We start from the raw sequence: 25,245 nt of genomic DNA on the forward strand, positions 1-25,245 counted from the left end.
CACAAGCCCCCAAGCTTGCTGGAAGGGTTGGGGGGTGTGGGTAGAGATTGGGTATATTGGGTGAAACTGCAAATTTAGCTGTTGAATTGGTCCTATCACCTTCAACAACTAACAAGTCCTGTCAGATTCAACATTTGTATACCATATTCCATCTTGCTACACATTCCAAGTTTATTTATTTGTTTTTTTTTTTTCCTCTCTTTCTTGTAAGCCTTGGGGAAGTTGACTCAAGTGTTGCCTTACCATCTTAACATTACAGTTCACAGGTGGGAACTCTGCATATTTGTGACATCCCTATTTCCATTCCTAATAAATCACATTAATGAAGAGAAGTGTATGAGTATACCTCAGTAAGACACTCACATCTTACGACACCTATGCATCTGTCAGTGTAATGATGGTTGTCTCACCTCCAGCACTGCAACATGTTTTATCAATCATGCACTTTCTGGTTGTAAATCTGGCATTTTCTAATCAGGAAGGACCTGCACTGTCACTCTTTCCTTCAAAGGTGTCCCTGTGTACTGTGTCTACAAATATGAGCTGTGCTATCCATTTATTAGTTTATTCATGCTTGAAAATGGACATGTCAACTTGTACTGGACAGTGGACAAGGCCTCCCCTCCCCACCTGGAAACACCAGTGGGTGGGGTGGAGCTGCCAAGCGCACAACAACACGTACTGAGGGATGATGCAATATTTATTTAACAATTAACAATATTGTAATTTACCTAAGTATTATATTATAAACAAATTTGCAGTTATGTGAAAAATTAACCCGTAAGTCGGTGGAGTTGGAGACTTCAATGTTTCCTTAAAGAAAAGAAAATTAAAATAAAAAAAGATCGTTCAACAATGAGAACACCATGCACTGGACACATTAATCATAAATTTGCTTCAGCCATGAGGAAACCAACAGAAGGAGGAGCATACACTGGTTCTTCAGCCTTCTCCATTGAGTATTTGTTATCTGTTTGGGCAGCATGGCTGGCAGCAATGGGTTCTCTACTGTGCAATAATAATACTGGTACTATTGAGAGAAATGATTTTAGGTGAGCTGAATGTGACATGTAGCACAGGCAGCAAAATGATTGTGGTGGGGCACTTCAGGTCCAGGCATCTCCACCACCTGACAGTTGCCGCCAGCCAAGCTTCCCCCTAGCGCGCTATGACACTACAAAACACAGACTCCTGGCGACACGGTAGTGGGGGCGTGAGGTAGACTTATATAAAAATGGTAAAGTGTTCAACCGCGTGTCTTAAGCAGTCGGTGAGTGAGTGATTTGGGAGGCAGGGAGGGAGAGGTGAGCCCGGGCCTCTGCCTCCACCCCTGCGAGGCCACTCAGCCATAGCACAACGGCACTCCTGCTGCCACAGCTTCAGGACTCGCTGTTGGCAGTGGCACCTGTGAGCTGCTTGCAACGTGCTGTTTCAGCTTCACTCAACCAACACTTAGGAACTTGGTCTGACAACAGCCTTAAGCTAAACTCATAATTCAATGTTGACACTCAAGTGCTGGGTAACAACTTTCCCATGTCAGTGTAGCTTAATGCTTGGAAGTATTTATGATACAGGAAATTTCCCCTTCAAAGCAGCACACTGGTACTGGATCACTAACAAATATACATTAAAAAGGTAAATTAGCACCAAGCCTCTGAAAGGCACAAGAAAGTTATTGTTTTAGGGGAATCTTTATAGCGTCAGCCATCACTTGAGCAAAGTCTGCAGGGCTACAATGTAAACAACAATCCAACAAGTCTTCTTGCTGTACAGGTGGCCAGCAGTCCAGCCAGTGTTGGTATGTACACATTTTGCTCACAACAAAAGTTGTTCTTAAACACTCGAGTATCTATATGTATACTGTGAAAAAAAGCATAGTATATATGTAGATATATTGACCATTGCACTTAATTACAATAATAAATGTCCCACATGTATGGCACAAATGTTACAAATAAATTACAATTTAATATTATGTACAATACCACTTAAGTCATTCACACTGTGTGGAGCGGAGGTGTGCCCCGCCACCCCACCCGCCCACCAGGAAGGCCTTCAACCCTTGAGCTGTGCATGACTCACAGCTTGCAGCCAAGAACCACAACCTTCAAATTCATGGAAATATCTCAGGTTACTGTCTTCTTTGCTTGTTTATTTTCTTCCTTTAAAAACACAGTCCATCAGTTGTCGGCTGTGGTACCCAAGGATGGTGAGGAAGCAGCAGACACTGTTATAACATAAAGTATCAACACTGGCACACAGCATCATCACTGCCAACACTGTGCCACTGCAATAAACACCCCATGACTGCATTACTGTGTCATGCTCCACTTGGGCACTCCATCAAATCCCTGACCAGGAGAACACAAGGACGGCGCCTCAAATGTGTAGACCACGATAAATTTCTGGGGCCCTTGTACTCCTGGTCATTAGAATGATTAAACTGCAAGTCCAAAACAAGAAACCAATATGATTATGGTTTGTCTGTGAATTTCTGACTGAACAAAATCAAGCTTGTGTAGCACAGTCTGTGATCCTGTGAGGAGGTGAGCACAGTGCTGCCTCCTGGAGCTCGAGGCAGAGGGCGGGTTGGGGGGAGGGCCAGTGAGGGCATCCCTGAGTGACTTGAAGTAATGAAAACATAGGAAGTTGGAGTAATGTTGGTGGGTTATACATGGATGAGGAATGTGGAGGGGGTTCTACATAGATAAGGAATACAGGTGTGGGTAGTGTGGGGGACTATACATGGATAGGGAATATAGGAGATTGGGGTAATGTTGGGGATTATACATGAACACAGAATACAAGTGTGAGATGATAAGGGGATTTTTACATGCATGGAAAACATAATTTGGAGTAATGTAATGTTATATGTGGGCAGAAATGCAGGAGGTGGATGGAGATACATACTTGGAGAGTATATGCAGCAGTGATAATGTATGATGACTAAAGGGCGATACAAACACACTGGGGGTCAGTGTTGAGGGCATGATAGCTGGGTGAGGAGCATAGGAAGAAGGAAGACATGGGGTTGGGACATGAGATGGGAACTGTATGGAGAAGTGTTTATGACTGGAAGGCACAGGAGACTGTTTAAATGCTTCCACAATGAAGGGAAATAATTGTATAGCTGGTATGGGAGATGATGCATGGAGGGAAGTAGCAAGGAGCATGGGTGTGAGGGTAGTGTGTGGAGCAGCATATGGCTGGGGAGCACTGGTGAGGGCTGGTGTGGAAGGTGATGCATGGAAGCAAGGAGCAAGGAGCATGGGTGTGAGGGTGGTGTGTGGGGCAGCACACGGGTAATGAGATGGAAGGTGGAGGAACTCGCGTCTCATTCTGACAAGGTGGCCAGCAGCACCGTGTCAGGAGAGTGGCGCGGGGCAACACCAATTGAGCAAATGTTGCAGGTAGTGAGTGGCAGCAACACTACTATGGTGGATTCACGTGGAGAGACTCAGATGTGCTTGCCACCCACTGGTGTCCATGTCCAGCACAACACTGCAAATCACTCTGATCCTCTCCTGTTTGGCACAATCTGAAGGACACTGCAAACACATGATTGGCACATGCAGTACTGGTGTGCACCGGGGTGCCACAACTCTCAATCACTAAAACAACTGTATCACACACTTGGAAACCTGACTCCACTACTTTCAGACCATCATATACAATAAAAAAAACTAATATAACTTTCTATATAAGAAAGGCTGTCAGTATGTGGCAGTATATGTCCAAATCAGTCACTGTCATTCTCATCTGGACACATGAGAGAACACAGTATACCATCTCATGAGCACTCCACTCTCCCACTAGTGGGCACAGTCTGTGGTGTTGGTTTCAACAGTAATCAGCATTGTGTATATTATATATATATATATATATATATATATATATATATATATATATATATATATATATATATATATATATATATATATATATATATATATATATATATATATATATATATATATACACAGTATGGCCACTTTGGATATGAGTGGCAATTCACTACAGTCCTTGAAAAAACATGCAGGTAGTACAGTGATTCTGTCAGCAGATCTCAGTCTCATCCTCAGAAGAGGAATGCCTAGGGATAACCTTGGTGGTGAGGCGATCCGGCAACAGAATGTCAGATTCTTCATCAGACAGTTCATACCACGGTTTTTCCTCCTTCTTAGAGCAACCCGAGTCTCCCTGAAAAAACAAGACCCGTCAGTGGGGCACAAGCAGCTCCTTCCTCTCCTGAAAATCGTGGAAACTAACACACTGACATTAATCTTTTAAACTGAGAGAAAGAGATTTGGGACTGTTAGAGAGAATAATGTATCTACATTAGTCCCATTAAAGGTTGTCCCTGAACAAATAGGAAGCATTGCCTCCGTTGGTATTCTCCATGGAAGTAAAGAAGAGGAGAGGACTGAAACAAAGTGGATTACCCTTGATTTAGAATCACACTGGCCGTGCTTACATACAGGTGCATGCATGTCTTACCCTGGTAGAGGACATGAGGATGGGGCTTGCATCAGCTTTCTTGGTTTTCTGCTCACATGAGATGTCAATAATGGCTGCAGTTTTCACATTGATCTGCTTCTTGAGTGGCAGCAGTGTCAAGGAGTAGTCTGATGAGGAGGATGCAGAGCCTTCCTTGCTGCTCACACTGTTGCTGCCCCCAACACTGCCTTTCCCCAGGCTCAGCTGCCGGGTCGACTCACTCTTGCTCACATCTGATGCATGAGAGGGAGGGGACAGTGCTGACTCTGTCTTGCTGACTTCACTGGGAGCTGGTGACATCCTGCCAGCTGTGCTAGAGTCTGGGGTGGGAAGCAGATCTTGAGTCAGTGAAAATCCTTTTTGTAAGGGAAACTCACTCTTGAAAGGTTGGAAGGAAGAGGAGGATGATTCAGGGCGAGACACTGAATCAGATTTTGAGGCGCTTGATGCCGGTCTTGCTACAATGCCAGAATCTTCAGAGGCAGCCAGACTGCGTGCTTCCCCTCCAGGCTTTAGTGTGGTCTCCTCTGGGACTGGTGCCAGACTCTCCTCCAGACACTCTAGCTCTGACTCTGGTGGTGCTGGAGGTGGTGATGATGGTGCTGGTGGGGGTGGTGCCTCCTCCGGCAGCAACTTCCGGCGGGTGGGCACAAGAGGCGGGCTGGATGAGCCCCCTGTGCCTCCCGTGCTCACACTACTGCTTGCATTGGTGGGGACAACAGTCTCCGGGTGCTTGTCAGTGGCCGAGGTACCACTCCGCGTCCTGTGGCGTGCTGCCTCTGCCTCGGGAAGGTCTGAGGCACGGGCAGTGATGGTGGAGGAGGAGGTGGTGGTGGTAGAAGTGGTGGGCTTGCCAATGGATGACTCCTCAGATGAATTGCTGTACTCTTGACTAGAGGAAGTGTTGGATTCAGTAGTGGTGTGGGCATCAGTGTCACCCAAGGAGAGGGATGACTCCCGCACACTGCCGTAAGTCTCTTGGAAGTCCCTAGCGCTGAGTTCTGGCACTTTCCGGACTGTCTTCACTTTGCGCTTGGAGGGCCACCGTGGCTTGATGGAGAACTTGTGAAGGAATCCTTTCCGCTTGTAAACAGAAGTGACAGCTCCAGGCGAGTCTTTGGTGGTCACCTCCAGGCCCTCCCCGTCACCCATGTGCCGCTGTCCACAAAGATCTGAGACATCCGCCGCAGCGGCACCCGGGGATGTCTCACTCACTAAAAAGTGCTTGATTTCTGAAGATGAAGTGTGGTGGGGTGTGTGTGGTGGATGGTCAGCACCACTCTCACTGGATGTTGTGGCAACCTCCCCTCCACTGCGGCTGCCGTTCTCGTTCTCTTCGTGGCGAGGGCGTGGGCATCGCTTCAGCCGTCGGTCAGAAGAGGGGCGCACGCCCTGGATCTCACCACTGCTGCTTTCCTCACTAGCCCTGGGAGGGACTGCCCCCAGGGACCCTGGCTGCAGGTCAGAACGCCCATGTTCTTCTTCAGGCTGAGCGTCACTCTCATCTGTGGATGGCTCAATCACCTCCAGGACAGAGCAGGAGCCGCTCTCAGACGTGAGAGCCAGTTCTCGTAAGCGAGCACTCACCTCCTCCCGGCCAAGCCGCTCCCCACCAGGAGACCCGCTGCCAAGCTGCTCCGTGATCAGTCCCAGGCCAGGACCAAGACTAGTGTCAGACCAGTAAGGGCGAGCAGGACTCTCTTTGCTCTTGGAGGAAGTGTTCCTTGTGGAGACTGTGCTTGGCTGATTGTACTCACCAGCAGCAATTTGGTCATCTGCCAGGGCAGCTTCACTGTGTGTGAGGTAGTCGGTGTCATGAAGAGTGTCTGAGCGGCTGACACGTGGCGAGAGAGCATCGAGGCGTGGCGGCAGGGTCTCTGCCCGCACATGAATGTTGCCGCCAACGCTGCCTGAAGTGCCAGCATGGCGGACAGGAGTAGAAGTGAGAGTGGCAGCTCGAGCAGGTGAACCATGACAGCCGTAGTCCTCTACACCTTCATACACGTCCTCCTCTTCACTGAAGGGAAACAGGGAAACAAGGGATTCCTCCGAAGAACAGAGGGAAGGCAAGTCCCCGAGGCGACAGTCCCCACCCTGGGCCCTCACTGAACACAGCTTTGCCCTGGAAACAATATTGGCACAATAATCCAAAATAAAGTTTTATATGAAGCTCCATATCACAATGAAATTAGCATAAGTGTTCTGATTTTTGAGTCTAGTTTGAATAATTAAATTCTTCCATCACTGCAATATAACTTCTGCTTGCTCATGTCTGGTACACTAAGGTTAAAATCAATAAAAAGTGACTGGCCACACTGTCTCACCTGAACACATCGAGGGGGTGGTGGGTGGTAGCAACAGTTCGGTGACTGCGGTGGCGGAGCTTCTTCCAAGCCTCCTCCACAAGCAGCAGGCGGTGCTCCATGTCTACCAGGGAAGACCCAAACCAGGTCTTCTGGGCCACCTGCCACCGCTCATGCAGACCGTTCACGTACTCAATGACTGATTCCACCTGCTCCCTGTACCACCACCGCCACAACAGTTACACATCTGTACATCTCTTAATGGTATATCTACATGAATAAGCAGCAGGCTTCAATGTCTCTTCATGCAAAATATGCTTCATTTTGACAAGGGCTTGAAAATGGTCCACTATATAATATTCACAAAATAAGGGAGATATAGTAACTGTAACTAAAAGAAGATAAAGCATGGTAATGCATTAAAAATTCTTAATATAGCATGGGATGGGAAAGAATATAAATGCAAGACATTAGCAAGTTAACAATGTTAATGGAAATTTGGAAAAAAAGGGAAATGTAACATTACAGAAAATGAGATAGTGTAAATGGGTTTCTGATTCTTTCCTTGGTAACAGTATAAATAACTGAGGCACTACCATGTGGGGGCAGCCAAGGCCACTGAGCAGGACCATCATTTTAATGAAAGAGGAGCAATGATGAACACCATGTGGCTGATAAATAAACCTTAGATTGGCCTGTTTTCTAAAACACTGCTCTCTCACCATGACTATTTTCAAAAGCCAGAGAGATGATTTGCTCAATCCTCAGGAGTATTTCTCCTCTTAATAATCTGGAAATCTTGATAATCTACCACTAGAACCACAAAAACACCCTTAAAAACCTTTCACTTCAACTATAGCCCTATGAAAGTAGTCAGGGTGTGATGCAGAAGTGTTTCAAAATATGGTACACAGACTGACATGCAGAGAGTGTGGTTGGCAGGCACAGCTCACCTTGCATGAGTGGACTGCCTGACACCATTGACACGGTCCCTCAGCGCATTGTTCTCCTCAGCTAAGACTCGCAGTGCCAGAATGGTGTCATGAGCCTCCACCATGTGGTCGTGCAGGCGAGACAGTTCCCGCACCACCTCCTCCCGCTCCTTGACCAGCCGGCGTGCCACACCCAGCACCTCCCTGCCAGGCCACCCAAGTCAGCACAATGGAAACATGCACGCACACACACACACACACACACACACACACACACACACACACACACACACACACACACATAGATAAATAGATAGATAGGTGTTTACTGACCACAGCTTTTAGAATTACAGTGAATTTAAATATCTTAATATAATATCATAGAAATGCAACTTTGAGAATAATTGCAGAAACAAAGTTGCAGTCTAACAATAAAACCCAACATATAATAAAACAGAAAAACCCTTAATTAATTTTGCCTTAATTATGAATCTCTAAAACCCAAAAATAAGGCTAAATAACATACCACTGAACTTTAAAACCTGAAAGATTAAAACTCAGTGTTATTAGTGTAAAACATGTTAATTTTGAATCTCTGAAAAAAAACAAGAACACACACACACACACACACACACACACACACATAAACTATGATGCAATAAGAAGCTATTTCAAGAGGTTATCTAGAATTAGCAATGACATACTTGAAATTAACTCTAAGGTCATGGTTGTCGGCCATGGCAGCCTCTAGTTCAGCCTCCCGCTGCGTGAGATCAGTGGCCAGAGCAAGCCCAGACTCATGGACACAGAGGTATTCAGCACAGGCAAGGTGGCCCCGTATAACGCTCACCTCCCACGCCTTCTGACCCATGTCATTCTGAAACACAATACAGTAAACTATCACAGTGCTTTGGTCTTGCTTGCTCTTGTTCACTCTTTATTTGTTTCCATTTATTACCATGCACATGACAGTACAGGAAGAGAGAAACATCAGGAGAGATGAGGATGACAGTAGGAAATAGGTGGATGTGTTTAATACAGGGAGTGCCACATATAGGTCTTATGGTTTCTTGCAGCTTCCCTTAGTTCCTCATGTTCTTATGAGAGGCAGGTTTTGTTAGCTACTAAGGGCAAACCAAGTGGCAGGCATTAAGGAAATACAGTGAATACAATGACTGATGCTGTGGAGTTAAAGATGGACATAAGGGCTGGCTGAAGTGATACTAACTCCATTGGTGAAGTCTTGGAAGTCAAAGTACCTTGAGGGTGACATCAGCACCGTGCTGGAGGAGGATGGAACAGACGGCCGAGTTGCCTGTCCTGGCCGCAAGGTGGAGAGCTGTGTTGCCATTGTGGTCTTTGTTGTCAAGGGGGACCTGGTGTGCCATCATGTACTCCACCACCCAGCCAACCACCTGCCAGAAACAGAGTCATTTGTGGTCAGCTGTGTGTGTGTGTGTGTGTGTGTGTGTGTGTGTGTGTGTGTGTGTGTGTGTGTGTGTGTGTGTGTGTGTGTGTGTGTGTGTAGTGGAGACATGGATCACTGGAGTGACAGGGATGAAGGGAGGGAGACACAGCAGTGAGTGAAGGAAGATCTGTGTGAATAATTTTAGATGAGCAAGAGAAGGAAAGGGAAGAAGGGAGGTTTAAGGGGCTATAATTTTTAATACAGAAGGGAGACACACAGACCAGAGTGAAAGAAGACTTGGATGAATCATTTTTAGATGAGCAGGAGAGTGAGAAGAAAGGACAGAAGAGAGGGAGATGGAAGGTAGGGTTGCCACCCCCATTTAAAAAAAAATATGGAACAGTGATGGCAAGTGGAGAGAGCCCATCTATCAGCAAGGCTTGAAGATAAGTTCTTCCATAAGTATCCTGTATTAGGAGTAATTTAAGGTTATTGGGACTAAATGTGAAGATATGTTTCAGAGCACATTTATCAGCGGAGTTGTCAGTAATATATTACTGAAGCCATGAATAATGCAGTTTCCCACTCATGTCAATATTTCTGAAGGTGTTTCTGTTTCTTCACCTTTTGAGGGGGAGGGGGGGGGCAGGGTTGGAGAAAACTTGAAGATGCAGCCATTGCTCAGTATTACCTAGCAGAGCTGAGACCCGGCACAGCAGGAGCATTTTCCACCCCTACCTTATCTAGACTGATAGCTGTTGGTGGTGGAGTCCCTAAGAAACTCATATTTTTGTGAACTGGTTATATATTTGAGTAAATATTTGGTCGCGATGATTTTGAATTAATGATTTCATTTGCTTGACTATTCATACAGACAAATATGGAACAAGTGGTATTCCATATAGGTTAAAAATGGAATGGAGCATTTCACTCTTCAATATGGAACGATTCCATATTTTAAGGGACAGGTAGTCACCCTAATGAAGAGGGAAGAGGGAAGGACCAGGGGGTGGTATAGTTTTCAGTAATGCTATTATAAAAATACTTGGTGTGACTACATACATTGCCATAAATATCTTGTCACAAAGTCAAAATATAGTATGATGGTAGCTTATAAATATATTTAACATTTTGAACAGAAAACAACATTTTGATTAACATTATTATGTTATGAATAATTGCTAATTCTTTGTTGTCCTGATTGGTAAGGGAGACAATTTGGTTAGTCAGCCAGCAGTTATTATATTTTCTGCAAACCTTATAAGGCAACTTTCTCCTCTCTTCTGTCTTGTTATTCCTACAATGGACCTGGGCTATCTCCCTTTAGCCCACTTTTTTCTCAGAGCTGATCTCCTATGTACACAATGCATTACCCTGCAGTGACATATAATATAAATCACAAAGGTCTTTAGATGCAGGCAGTAACTGACCTCTTCTTGTGCATACTTGGCAGCGATGTGGAGGAGAGAGCGTTCCCCATCTTTGCATTTCACCTTGTCCCTCACACCAGTGTTCTCCACCAGCCACTGCACCAGCCGCAGCCGCCCATACTGCTCAGGGAAGACAGCACAATGTCACAACAACACCAGTACAAGAGACAACTCATTCATGAGCAATTGCACACTCCCTCACACAGTATACCCGTGAACAATGAATATATAGTATTGCGCACAATGTCATGATACAAGTCAATCTATCAGTACTATATTCATATTACAGTTCAGTTATCACAAGTAAGGCTATAACATCAGAATCCATAAGCAATTAGATCACCACAAACCTTTATGGCACAGACCAATGGGGTGAGACCAAACTTGTTTTCATCATGAAGTGCATCAACCAGAACCTGCTGGGATGTGAGCAACCAGGCCAGGGGTGCCAGGTGGCCAAACACTGCCATCACATGCAGCAAGTTGTTACCACTGTGGTCACTCAGGTTGCGGATGAGTGTGCCCTCCATGTCGGCCACACTCCGCTTCTGCATATAGAGACAATATTACTGACTTGTTTGAGATTTTATCTCATTGTACAAGCAACAGAGTTAAACTGAATCCACTAGCAAAAGACACAACAACTCACCAGTGATGGCAGGTCTCCTTTCTTTGCAATGTCAAAAATTCTCTTGATCCAGTCTGGAGTTCGGCCCCGTTCTCTCCCGCGGTGTTCTTGCCGCACTCTCCTGCTGGCTTCTTCATCTTCTCTCCTTTGCTCATGGCTGACTCCAGAGGCCCCCTGAGAATCATCAAGACAGGCTTCACCACGCGGCTGGGGTCGCTCTCTCCTGCGATGTCCAAGGCCTTGGAAACGTCCTCGACTTGCCTGGCCTCCTCTCAGACCTGGGTCAGGTCCAGGAGATGTCACTGCATCATAGATCTTTTCACTGTATTGCTGGAAATCTGCTGAAAGAACAGGTGGCCCAGGAGGACGGACCGAAGTATCCTCGCCAGGATCAGCAGTGCTGCCCCCGCCTGCAGAGGTAGCACCTGTTGGCTGGCGAGATGATGATGTTCGGGAACTAGAGTGGGGGCATGATGGACGCTGTGGCTGTGGCTCTTGGGCAAGACGGCGAACCTCAGGCCCATGTGCCAACTCACTCAGAGTGTCTATAATTGATACGGTCTTTAGAAAGCCTGGCTGATGCACACCGCGCCTGCCAGTGCGTCCTGTTGAGTTGCTGTTGGCAGCTGAGGAGGAGCCGCCCACTGTCATGGATCGGCCACCGCCAACTCCAGGGTTGGGAAGACCCAGACCACTGCTGCCACCACTGCCACTTACAGTTCGACCAACATGCCCTCCATTTCCTGGGGTGGCGCCCACAGGCCGGCCCCCAAGGGTGGGCGGGCCTGTGCCACGCCCCCCTGCACCACTCACGCTGCCCACCAATACGCTGCCCAAGTCACCCATGCCCAGTAGTCGTCGCTCCTGTGACCTGCTGCGACTCTTGCTCCCCTGTGGTACACAAAGTGGGTTAGTCTCACCTTATAATGGAAGCTAATTTTTTTTTGTATCCTCTCATGCTGAAGCATTTTATTAATTATTTGTCAGAGTTTACCAGTCTCCTACATTTCATATTTCCTTCACTGACTGGCTTATCATTCAAACGAACTCAAACTTTATGAGATTCAGTGACCTTTCTACTGAACAGGAAGCTGAAGATACATCAATGTTCTTACAAAGAAACTCATTCATCTCAGTGTTCTCATACATTTCTTTTCACTGTAACAGTATTATGAACAGTCTGCCCATGAAAATATGACTGATAGTAAGAGTACCTAAAGTATATGATAATACATAACAGTAGTACAAAAAATTCTTATCACTTGCACTTGGATTAAGTACTGGCATGTCCAGTACAACTTTGTGAGCTATTCAGAGGGAAATGCAGTTATGTTGTGCCTTCCCGCGGCGCGTCCATACCGTGGCGGAGTGGAGGACACAGGTGCAGGAGCCGCCCTGGCGGTCATGATGCTGGGTCGCTGCCGCCGGTGCGTCGGGTGGTCGGGTAGGCTGGTCGGGGCGTCTAGCTCTGCGGACGGCGGGAGGTGAGCGGTACACGGGGCGCCGGTACACTTCAGCACCAATACTGCTTGAGGAAGGTACTGCCGCTGCTGCTGCTGCTGCTGCTGCAGGAGTAGCATCCACTGGCAGGGAGTAGGTGTCTGGGGAAAGATTTATGATGGATGAAAATTACGTAGGTATGTTTCATAAAGAGGCTGCCAAGCGTAGGCCTAACTACTTGATCCTTGCAACTTCCTTTATATTCACGTGTTCATTTAGTAAAATTTCATTGGCTCTTCCTGTCTGCTGGCTATATAGATGTGTTTGAAAACTATTGCTAAAGCGTGTTAATACAGGCTAGCTATGGGTCCGGCACACGCTGCATCAGTGTTGCCACGCTCACGCCCTTTAGTACGGCAAACTCTTCGTCTCGCCTTCAGTACTTACGGAAGCGATAATTCGGCGCTAGATCGTGACCCTCAGTCTCATCTTGTCCACTACACCTGTTTTCATTTCACCTGTGCCGCTGTCTTAGCTCTCTCTCTCTCTCTCTCTCTCTCTCTCTCTCTCTCTCTCTCTCTCTCTCTCTCTCTCTCTCTCTCTCTCTCTCTCTCTGTGTATTTTTTATTTTTTTTACGTAGGAAGGACACTGGCCAAGGGCAACAAAAATCCAGTAAAAAATATGCCCACTGAAATGCCAGTCCCATAAAAGGGTTAAAACAGTGGTCAAAAATTGATGAATAAGTGTCTTGAAACCTCCCTCTTAAAGGAATTCAAGTCATAGGAAGGTGGAAATACAGAAGCAGGCAGGGAGTTCCAGAGTTTACCAGAGAAAGGGACGAATGACTGAGAATACTGGTTAACTCTTGCATTAGAGAGGTGGACAGAATAGGGGTGAGAGAAAGAAGAAAGTCTTGTGCAGCGAGGCCGCGGAAGGAGGGGAGGCATGCAGTTAGCAAGATCAGAAGAGCAGTTAGCATGAAAATAGCGGTAAAAGACAGCTAGATATACAACATTGCGGCGGTGAGAGAGAGGCTGAAGACAGTCAGTTAGAGGAGAGGAGTCGATGAGACGAAAAGCTTTTAATTCCACCCTGTCTAGAAGAGAAGTATGAGTGGAACCCCCCCAGACATTGAAGCATACTGCATACATGAAGGGATAAGGCCCTTGTACAGAGTTAGCAGCTGGGGGGGGTGAGAAAAACTGGCGGAGACGTCTCAGAACACCTAACTTCATAGAAGCTGTTTTAGCTAGAGATGAGATGTGAAGTTTCCAGTTCAGATTATAAGTAAAGGACAGACCTCCTGAAGGGTTGGACGTCTATGAAAAGACGTGGAAAAGTGCAGGGTGGTATCATCAGCGTAGGAGCGGATAGGACAAGAAGTTTGGTTTACAAGATCATTAATGAATAATAAGAAGAGAGTGGGTGACAGGACAGAACCCAGAGGAACACCATTGTTAATAGATTTAGGAGAAGAACAGTGACCGTCTACCACAGCAGCAATAGAACGGTCAGAAAGGAAACTTGAGATGAAGTTACAGAGAGAAGGATAGAAACCGTAGGAGGGTAGTTTGGAAATCAAAGCTTTGCGCCAGACTCTATCAAAAGCTTTTGATATGTCCAAGGCAACAGCAAAAGTTTCACCAAAATCTCTAAAAGAGGATGACCAAGACTCAGTAAGGAAAGCCAGAAGATCACCAGTAGAGTGGCCAGAAGATCACCAGTAGAGTGGCCTTGACGGAACCCATACTGGCGATCAGATAGAAGGTTGTGAAGTGATAGATGTTTAAGAATCTTCCTGTTGAGGATAGATTAAAAAAAAAATAGATAGGCAGGAAATTAAAGCAATAGGACGGTAGTTTGAGGGATTAGAACGGTCACCCTTTTTAAGAACAGGTTGAATGTAGACAAACTTCCAGCAAGAAGGAAAGGTAGATGTTGACAGACAGAGCTGAAAGAGTTTGACTAGGCAAGGTGCAAGCACGGAGGCAGTTTCGGAGAACAATAGGAGGGACCCCATCAGGTCCATGAGCCTTCCGAGGATTTAGGCCAGCGAGGGCATGGAAAACATCATTGCGAAGAATTTTAATACGTGGCATGAAGTAGTCAGAGGGTGGAGGAGAGGGAGGAACAAGCTCAGAATCGTCCAAGGTAGAGTTTTTAGCAAAGGTTTGAGCGAAGAGTTCACCTTTAGAAATAGATGTGATAGCAGTGGTGCCATCTGGTTGAAATAGAGGAGGGAAAGAAGAAGAGGCAAAGTTATTGGAGATATTTTTGGCTAGATGCCAGAAATCACGAGGGGAGTTAGATCTTGAAAGGTTTTGACATTTTCTGTTAATGAAGGAGTTTTTGGCTAATTGGAGAACAGTTCACCGTTATAACCGTTGCACCGTTATAAATCCCGGCCCTGGAAGGCCGATATATTGAGACATGATATTATACATACTATATAAATTACTCTCGTTGTTACTTCTATGCATAAATGTAAATAACGAAGTGATATACTGATACCTAATCTCTAAACAGTAACCGAAATACTATATCGAGTCGACTTCTGCTTTGAGGCTGCCTCGTCATTACGGTACAGTAAAAGATAACTTCACCGCTGGAATAAAGATTGTTCCTTGCGATATTGTACGGTAACGCTTGTCTCTTCTCTTTTCCCGACTACTGATATGTCAATACAACAAAATATCACTTCACCTGCTCCTTGTGATATGATAACGCTTGTCTTTTCTCTATTCCCGACTACTGATATGTCACCCTCTGCGTAAGTGCCAAAATATATATTCAGCGTGGGAGTAACGTGTATCAGTTTTAATTAATTGGATTCAGTTCGACCCAACCCTCTTCCAGCATTCTATTGGGCACTCAAGCCAGCGCCTTTACATCACAGGAACCACTAGATCTTAGACGAGACTTGAGCAGCCGTGGCCGTTCATAACCCCTTCCCTCCATCATCTGTCAACTCTCTCTCTCTCTCTCTCTCTCTCTCTCTCTCTCTCTCTCTCTCTCTCTCTCTCTCTCTCTCTCTCTCTCTCTCTCTCTCTCTCTCTCTCTCTCTCCAATACACCGGCAGATACTCTAATAAGTCACATGGCATCTTACATTAGCATAACGACCCCGTTGTGTCTGAACTCTTAAATAATCGTATATTTATCTGTACACTGAGTTGGCACTATTGTGGCAAGGTGTACAGGTGTGAGTGTATGTGAATGTATGCAGAGGGTGTATAGGGGAGGTGTAGGGGCTGCGCCACTGCCCGGGGTACCACTAGCCTTGGCCTTGCATTCCTAGCATAGCACAGAGCAGGCTGGCTCCCTCCTCCACTAACACACTCCTGCAGCCCTTACTTACACCAGCCTCCCCCAGACTATACCCCGCCGCTATTCACTCTCGCCACTCCTGCTATTGAAAACTTAAAAGATAATTCATATCCTCAAGAAAATGTTGTTCTTAAATAATTAAGTTGGTTCTCCCGGAAGAGTTGCCAGTTAGTCTCCAACGTGTGATGATCTAACCGTATATTTCTTGACCGACCGAGCTGAGACCTCCTGTTTTGACTTCTTTTGACCTCCACTGCTTCTACTTTCAAGCTGATGGGAAGTGTAACCTTGGTATTAAAACTGTCTCTCGTGTATCTCCTCACTGCCTGGCTATTTTGTTTGTTCTCTTTCTTGTTATTTTATCTTCTATACTCATAAATATGTCTCTTATTCTTTTTCGTTTTGTTTCTTCGCCATTTTCTTAGTTTCAAATGAACGATGTCTTAACATCATCCTTGAGCTTTGTTTTTCTTTTATTTTTATATTTTCCCCTTCGTGATCTAAATTTTCTTTCGAAGTTTCATATTTATCAAGTATTCCCACCCACTTATCTCATTCTGTGATGTAATGTGCTTATTTTCTTGTATTTTCTCCAACTTTCAACGTTCATTATAGTACCCTGGTATTTTGTTTTGTTCCTTCCATTTGTTTTCAGTTATTCTCTTTCATTTCTGTCTCTCCTGTAGAGTGGCCTCTTCATCCCAGCCTCCCCACTCTTCCTGTTCCTTCCTTGTCTCCATGTGGCCGTAAGAGTGTTGATTCTCTCATTTTTCCTCCTCCTGCCTTTTTATTCCATTCCCCTTCCCCAGTTACCCCCACCACAGCTGCTATTAATCTCTCTCTCTCTCTCTGTGTGTGTGTGTGTGTGTGTGTGTGTGTGTAATTACGTGCTCTGTTCTCTAGTTGTCTCCTGTTCTCGTTCATTTCTGTCCCTCCTGCCTCCTTACATTCTTGCTTTCAATAACAGCTTTCTGCCTATTTAATCTCTTGTATGCCAACTTATTATTATTATTTTTTTTTTTACTTTACCATTTTACTGTGAGTTTTCATCTTTTCCTGTTCGTTCTTAGATGCCTTTACTCCAATTCTGTTCTAGTCAGTTTCTACTTTTTTTTTTTCTTTCATATTTCAGTTTTCTTTCGCATGGTGATTTTGCCTCCTCACATATTTGCTTGCGTCAATTTGTCTCACCATCATGCTTTCCCACTGCCCTTTACTGATCTTCCATTTTCATAAACAATACCGTGTTTAGCATCACCGTCAGGAGATAAAGTACTGGAATTTGCAGTGGGTGTTTCAATTTCCCAGTGTTAATATCAGTGTGTGAAAAATTAAATAAACTAAAGGAAACTTATAAAATTATTATTTTTCCTTGGACGAGAATGTTTTACACAAAGGCAGTCTTGTTAGTGAACAGTCATGGGGGAGCTTTGAAATACGATAGGAGAAATGTATGGATGAAGATGATAGGTGGAAATAGATGTGTTTCTTGCGCTCGCTCCCTCTAGTCCGTCCCACAACCCATCCTCTGCAGGAAGTGAGGTGGCTGGGCAGCGCTGATATGATAATCCTTCAACTACTATCTCTCCTCAAGTATCCTTCGACCTAAAGCCTGTATACTTAGACGCTCTAATCTTTCATCGCGACTATTTTTAGAGGCCACAGGTTGTCATAGCTGGTTTTTTTTTCCCCCCATTGGTAATATACTTATTAATCTATCATTCGATTTATGAAAGGAGCCTTGAAAACCCACCATAACTTCCATTACAGCGTGTTGAAATTAATGGAGGTAAGACGCCAGTGTTTCAGAATACTGCCCTAAGGTCCATACTCTGAAACGCTTTGCTCTCTCACCACAATTTTCAAAGGCCACAGAAATCATTAATTGGTTTCTCAAGAATGTTTCTCCTGCTAATGATGTAGAAATTTTGTTTATATGTCATTACAACCATAAAAACACCCCTAAAACCTGTATAACTTCAAGTCCAGACTTTTGAATGCAATGGAGGTGCGGCGCAGAAGTGTTTCAAAATACTGCCCTAAGATGAAAGCGACAGGCGGGACAGCTCATGAGTCAGTGTGCCGCGGACCTGTGGGGCAGCGGCGGCAGGCAGGTGACATGGGCGGGGAACGGAGACAAGCCAGTGCCCGCCCGCCACCTTATCCTTCCTTACCCCGACCCTGAAAACCTCCCTCGTATCAAGTTTTTTGTCACCTCAGTACAGCTATTTAGGCAGCGTTTACACACGAGAAAAAAAGAAGTAAGGAAATGGATAAATTATATATAGTTGAATATCTAATAAACTGATGAGATAAATACAAAATAAATGATGATAAATAAATAATGAGTAACCTCGTCTATCTTAGGGCGGCACATTTACAAGGGCGTGATGGCGGGGAGGAGGTAGGTAGAAGCAGAAGGTTAGTGAACTGCCGCGACCACCAACCACTTGCTCACTAGCCCACTAATATATATCCCAGCCGCTTCCTCACTCCTCGCTGCATCATAACTGTGATTTCAAACAGAGTGACTAGTGATTCACTTCCGCTGCCAGTCTGTGGGGGCGTGTCAGAGAAGGGAAAAAAAAAAAAAAAAGTACTTGAGCGTCTAGTGCTATGCGGCAACTGTACTCGGAGGTATTCCAAGCACTCCATTAAAAACGAACTTTTGCTTTTGTGAGTGAGTTGAGGGAGAAGTGGCGGGGAGGAGGAGGAGGATTAAATAGCGTACCGAGAGGAGGTTCAAAATAATGATACAATGTAGCAGGGGAAGGGAAAATATATCTGCTGAAACGTGTGTGTGTGTGTGTGTGTGTGTGTGTGTGTTAAAAAGTTTCAAGATTTCAGATTCATCATTTAGGGAAGTGACAATTATTTGTAACATTCCGTGGGAGCGATTGGCAAGCAACAGGTGCGTCCTACCTTGTACCTACAGTCGCTGCGTCTCAGAAGATAACCAACAACTCAACTTTTCATCTAGCCACGTCTGAATTAAACAAGTGGGGATTGTAACCCTACGGGCTTTTTGGAGTCATAGACCGGTGTCCTTTCATGGTCCTTCACACACACACACACACACACACACACACACACACACACACACACACACTTTTTACGTAAGGTACCCATAGAAAAGCTCACTGAAGGTCCCTAAAGAGTATAGTCAGACACACACACACACACACACACACACACACACACACACACACACACACACACACACACACACACACACAAAGAACATTTCATAACCAAGGCTACACAAACTTCAATAACATGTCACACTCACCTAAAACATCTTCAAAGTCATATTCCTCTGGATCACATCTTTCCTGCAGGGAGAAGCAAGCGGATTAGTGCACAGGAAGTTTTAATTTAAAATACTAATACAAACTTAATAACTAAGCTGAGAAGAGGAGAGAAAATTAGGAAAAAAAATTTTGTGCTTGATGTGGAGAGAGAGAGAGAGAGAGAGAGAGAGAGAGAGAGAGAGAGAGAGAGAGAGAGAGAGAGAGAGAGAGAGAGAGAGAGAGAGAGAGAAAAAGCCTTGAAATAAATGATAAAAGGCAATATCTTTTAGCTTAAGAACACAGCTCTTTTTTTGTAATTCTATTGCCATTTTATTCTCTTACACGTATAATGTCATGTGTGTGTGTGTGTGTGTGTGTGTGTGTGTGTGTGTGTGTGTCATTCAGCAGCACGTAACAGGTCTCGGAAGCGGAAGTAGTAGCTGCCTTTCCTCTCCGGCGCTGCACGTTCAGTTCCGTTCAGTTCAAGAGGGACAAACATTTGCTATGTGCGGCTCCCTGCGATCTTCCTTCTTATTTTGCTTATAGAGTCGTTGAAATGAGTTGTTTTCTTGTCCACATTTTTTTTCTTTTCTTTTTTTTTTTTTTTACATTTGTTTTCCTGAGCAGTTTGTAAATAGTAATTGATTTGCTATTATGTCGAGAGTAATCTGAATGTTGTCTGAATGTGTCTGTCTCCCTGTCTCTGCTCATGCCAACCATAGCCATCCATGACCACACGTTTTCTTTTCTCCGTTTCCGTTTCCCTAGATTCAGAAGTTGGTGCCATGTACAAGTCTCTTCCAGTTGTTTGTGTCCCTTGCAACTTCCTTTGTGACTCCCATCCTTTGCAGTTCTACCGCAGTTCCATCTACGTTGGCTTGGTATAAAAAAAAAAAAAACTTTCGTTATTTTAATACTGGGAAGTCTTCGTTTTAATATAATATATTTAGCTTACGAACACAGCTCTTTTTTTTATTTTGATTTCATATACATTTTTCTTTCATTCTTATATTTTTTTTTCGTTTCATTTTTCATTCTTATATATATTTATTCGTTTTATGGTTGTATGATTTACTGATTCTCTGAAGTTATAAGGGCATGTTCTCTTGTGTAGGTTAAGGATCGCATTCTATAATTTTCAACTATAGTAGAAGTTACCGAGGCTTTCAAGGGTATTTTCATGACTGTAGTGAGGGTTTAACAAACATTATACACCTTCGCGATTCTGATTAATCACCTCTGTGGCCTTTGAAAAGTCATGATGGAGTAAATCATTTTAGCATACGGGCATTATATTACCAGGTGTGACGCCAAGGAGGAGGCAATGTTGTAGGTGTGGGGGACAATATCCATCTACTTTTTTGCTACAGACTGACATCATTAATTACGTTATCCTTTAAATCCCAATGACATAAATGGAAATTTTACAGCCTAAGAAACTAACTTTGTCACGAGTGATTTTTTTTTCTTTTTTTTTTTCATCTCAACTGTGACTTTGTAAACTAACAGTCTTTCTCGATACGGTGACCTGCTGCAGCCTTGCGTCTCCCAACGGCACAGCAGAAGAAGGTCACGCTAGCTTCTCTCCAGGAAACAAGCAACAGTTGCGAGTCATACGTTAGGGCGAAAACTCTTACTTCTCACAGGAATCTGACGATGTAGCTTTAATTTTCAAGATCATAAGTTATTTATTTATTTATTTATTTATTATCATTATTATTATTACTATTATTATTTATGTTAGAGGCTCTGGCCAGGGGGTACAAAAAAAGATGGAAGAAAGAAATCACACTAAGATGCCAGTCCCCAACCGAGTGAGACCATTTCTTTTGACCTTGAACTGAGTGTCTTGTGTGAGCCACTCCATCTTTCAACAAGCGGGTTTCTGTCACGGCCACCTCACGTCGCTCACCACGCATGCGAATCTGACGCGAGCCGATGATGTGGGTTTGATTTTCAGGATCATTAGGAGTTAACGGAGGGAGACCAAAAGCGTTTGTGTTGAGCGTGAACTGAGTGGCTTGTGGCTTGTGTGAGTCATTCCACCTACATCACTGCCGCGCCGTGTTGTTTTTGCTTGGTGTTATCATAGGAAACATGTCGAGAGAAGAGGCAGAGGAAAATATTGCATGAACTGGGTGTGTCTTTCCTTGTTGTTGTTGTTGTTGTTGTTGTTGTTGTTGTTAATCAAAATTGTTATTTTTTGAGGGAGAAACTCAAGCAAATGGAAGTGATTAATTTATAGAAAAAAAAAAAAAAACTTTTTTCCTTTATCGTTATTGCCGTTATCCTCATTCCCTTTCATTATCATCATCCTAATCACCATCATACTGGAGAAGACAAGTTACAGAGCATTGAATTATCGTATGCAGCGTGATGGGAAGTGAGTCAATGCGCGTGTCACGAGTTAGATGCTGCATAGGTTATGAATTTATGAATCTAGCGGGAAAACCAATATTAGAAATTAAATTTTTCTTATGTAAGAGGGGCACTGGCCAATGGCAACAAAAAGTACGAAAAAAAGGCCTATTGAGAGTGTCAGTCCCTAAAGAATGTAACTTAAGTGACTGAAAGTGACTGCAGGCGATCTGTGATGCGACGTGCGTGACCTCAAGTGATGTGACGTGACTTAGGAACTGACCTGGTGAGACGTGCTGTAGCCAGAGCGTGGCGAGCGTGTTCCCATTATCCGTCTGTTGCATCCTTCGTCTGGGAGGGGAGAGAGAAAGGGAGAGTGAGAGGTCTGTCAAATACATAGTACCCCTGATACACACACACACACACACACACACACACACACACACACACACACACACACACACATACACACACACTTATTTATTCATTTATTTATTTACTTTTCTAACTTCTAACCACACAAGTGAGAACATGCAAATAAAACTGATAGGTGGAAATAGGTAGGCACGTATTTCATGCAGGGACTGCCACGTGTGGACCTGGCGGCTTCTCTCAGTTCCCTTATGTTCTTATGTTCTTAAATCCATAATAGCATGCATGACATGAGTGAGGATGAACACTACTCGTGGCGACAAAATGTTCACCACACAGGCAGGGCACGTGAAAATGCTGGATAAGTGAAACACGAACCAGGAGGAACTGTACCAAATAACTGTACCGAAAAATATGATTGATGCTGCAAGAGAGAGAGAGAGAGAGAGAGAGAGAGAGAGAGAGAGAGAGAGAGAGAGAGAGATTTTTGTACCACTTCGCCCCTCCAGCAACGGTACCACGCCTGAAGGATGTACAGATATGGGCGTGCATGGGGCGACCAGCAGACTCTTGACACTGCTGTACCGGGAGCGTATCGTGTCTTGTGATGAGTGAACAGAAAGGTGCTACCCACCCCCTTCTCTTTGAATGGCAGTGTTGGTAGTCACGTTAGCTGTCACTCCCGCCTCCAGCTGCCAATGTTTTCGTGACTGCTGTTTCTTTGTTACTGACTAATAAATAATAATGGAAACAAGACACAGCCACTTCAACACACACGGTGTGGGTGGTGAATAGGGTGATGATGCTGATAGTGACATGACTAGCTTCATAACTCCGTGGTGTTATTTGCGGTGACCGTGACAACGGGAGAGAAGTGAATGCAGGATTAGTTAAGGTGGTAGAGAGGAGACAGGGAAGTAATATAAGGCGTTTCCGCAGCACCGCCTCCAGTGTGGCCAGGATGGATGCGCCTAACCCAAGCGTAGGTGTGGCTTGCGGGTTGAGGGCGGGACAGGGGCAGCTATACCGTAAGGAAATGCACTTAGTTAAATGATAATTAAAATGGTCAATGATATTTCGACAAGAGTAAAGGAATCTTTGAAATTACACGACTGACAAGCTCGCATTCAGAATTAGGTTAGCTACAACCTTTAGGGTGTGCAGTCCTTGGGCGGGAGGCGGAGGCGAGAGACAGAAATAGTAGTGGATCGTGTTGGCTCCTAAAACAAATACCTTGCTTGATAACGCACGCTACAAACCATGACATGAAACGTACGCTGCCATGACGCAGACTGACAACTTAGCAAGTGATGAAGCATTGAAAAAGACGATGGAGAACGGTATGCAGGCAGGCTAGGACAGAGGGCAGGCCGGGCGGGGCAGCTGGCCACACCTGCCTCTGGGCGCTCCACATACCGGGACATTATGTGAGAAGACGGGCGAGCCTACCCCAGCCCTCATCTGTCCCAGCCCTCGCATGCCACACTCTCCGCTGCTCCACAAGACGTGCGTGGAGGCGCCACATCACTGCTCCGTGTCACAAAGGCAATGTAAGAGTGAAGTGGGCGGATGCTGCGGCGCCCCGATACATCACAGGCAGAGACTTCAACGTTTGTTGAGACTGATCCATGGTTGTAGCCTCGCCTCCCACCCTCTCGCAGCCTTGCCCCGCTCCCTTCCTAGCCTGCCCGCCTGCCAGCCTACTCGCCACACTCCTATGTGACACATCATCAAAGTCAAGCTATGTGAAGGGACAGGCCAATAGTGGTAGAGGTGCGGGAGCAGCAGCAATAGCAGCAGCAGCAGACGCAGCATCCCGGGCCTAACTAGATGGCTGCAGGGGTTGGCGCTGCTGCTGCTGTTGCTCCTGCTGCCGCCTGCCGACACCCCCACGGCGGCGGCGTGAGTGCGGGCCAGCTGTGGTTGTGGTGGCCACTCACCTGGCTGGCGACGCTCTGACGATCACTCCAGCGCTTCTCGAACCGCCGCTTCACCTCAGGTATACACATGTTACCCCGACGGGGCACAGCTCGCGCGATGCTGCCTCACTCACCAGCGACACTGCACCAGCTCTCTGCGCTCCGCCGCCATTACCGAGGTACTGGTGGAGGGGCACGGGCCGGGGGGGTAGGGGGGACGTAGGAAGGGAGGAGGAGAGGATCCTACCAGAGGTGGGGGCAGGGGATGGGGGACCCGCCGCAGGGCACAGCTTTGGACCCCGTCGCTTCCAACCAGCGGACCCGCATTCCTCTCTCTCTCTCTCTCTCTCTCTCTCTCTCTCTCTCTCTCTCTCTCTCTCTGTTGTGCTATTATGGTTGTATCGGTTTTACTGATGCAGCATCCGCCACGCTGTCTATTGTATCATCCAAATTATTGAAATAAATAAGATTATCATTCACGAGAGAGAGAGAGAGAGAGAGAGAGAGAGAGAGAGAGAGAGAGAGAGAGAGAGAGAGAGAGAGAGAGAGAGAGATAATAAATATGCTTTGACTTTAATGCGTGATAAGTAGAGGATAAGGCCGTGCCCCGTGCAGCCTTCTATGGGAGTGGTGAGGTGCCCGGGGTGAGGGCCGGGCGAGGGGCGGCAGTACGGTAGGCCTCACAAGGCAGCGGCCCATATCTGTGCCATGGGGACATAACTTGCATATATTTACATGACTTGATTAGATTAAGACTCGAGATTGATCGGACTGCATGGAGCTTCCGTGATCGTATCAACACCAGTTGATATTATGTAGCATAGAAGAGAGAGAAATGACTGCTACTGAGGGCCATTGACACTTGAACTGCTGCCTCTGTCTGTCTGTGCCTCTGATAAAGTTCAACAGTAAAAAAAAAAAAAAAACATTAATACACAAAAGCTATTTAGAAAAGAAAGTTTATATTTTGTAGCATAAAAAATAATCAAACTACTGTATTACTGTGGGCCATTGACACATGAAGGTGTCTCTCTTTGATAAAAATTTACAGTAAAGAACAACATTAATACACAAAAGTTATTTGAAAATTAATATACAGTCTAGCAAGGAAATAAAAAAGGAGACTTAGTGAAATATAGAAGATCATGTATGTTATTGTTTCACAAGATGAAATGTAACTTACATTTCATCTATTACTTTTCCTGTACAAGTGACAGGCATAAAACAACAAAACAGGATGTATATGACAGTTTCACATGATGAGATGCAACCTACATTTCTTCTATTACTGTGTGCAAGTGACAGATATTCCCTTGCCTTGTATTTTCAGGGTGGCTGGCT

General features: G+C 45.2%; 2 protein-coding genes across 2 annotated transcripts in view; one reads left to right on the forward strand and one right to left on the reverse strand.

Annotated features, from left to right (window-relative positions):
- The window catches only part of LOC135106606 (uncharacterized), a 46,030-nt gene that overhangs the window by 17,713 nt on the left and 3,072 nt on the right, over positions 1–25,245 (forward strand). The gene's annotated exons all lie outside the window — the stretch shown is intronic.
- On the reverse strand, positions 556–24,069 carry LOC135106605 (uncharacterized). The gene is made up of 13 exons (XM_064015877.1): positions 24,039–24,069; positions 21,897–21,964; positions 19,255–19,297; positions 12,558–12,799; positions 11,220–12,089; positions 10,921–11,118; positions 10,571–10,690; positions 8,992–9,147; positions 8,437–8,609; positions 7,754–7,936; positions 6,822–7,016; positions 4,498–6,619; positions 556–4,200 (listed from the first exon to the last, which is right to left on the reverse strand). The coding sequence occupies exons 2-13, from the start codon at positions 21,939–21,941 to the stop codon at positions 4,057–4,059; spliced, it is 4,491 nt and encodes a 1,496-aa protein (XP_063871947.1). The 5' UTR covers positions 21,942–21,964; positions 24,039–24,069; the 3' UTR covers positions 556–4,056.

This window comes from Scylla paramamosain, chromosome 13 (assembly GCF_035594125.1).
Source record: "Scylla paramamosain isolate STU-SP2022 chromosome 13, ASM3559412v1, whole genome shotgun sequence".
In the NCBI taxonomy this organism is placed as follows: Eukaryota; Metazoa; Arthropoda; class Malacostraca; order Decapoda; family Portunidae; genus Scylla; species Scylla paramamosain.

Bases quoted from the DNA above. Each gene is read 5' to 3' on its own strand.
- LOC135106605 (XM_064015877.1), bottom strand. From the start codon at position 21,941: ATGGGAACACGCTCGCCACGCTCTGGCTACAGCACGTCTCACCAG. The intron at 19,298-21,896 runs GTCAGTTCCTAA...TTCTCCCTGCAG, and splicing joins GCTACAGCACGTCTCACCAG to GAAAGATGTGATCCAGAGGA. The intron at 7,937-8,436 runs GTATGTCATTGC...GTGGCCTGGCAG, and splicing joins GACCTTAGAGTTAATTTCAA to GGAGGTGCTGGGTGTGGCAC.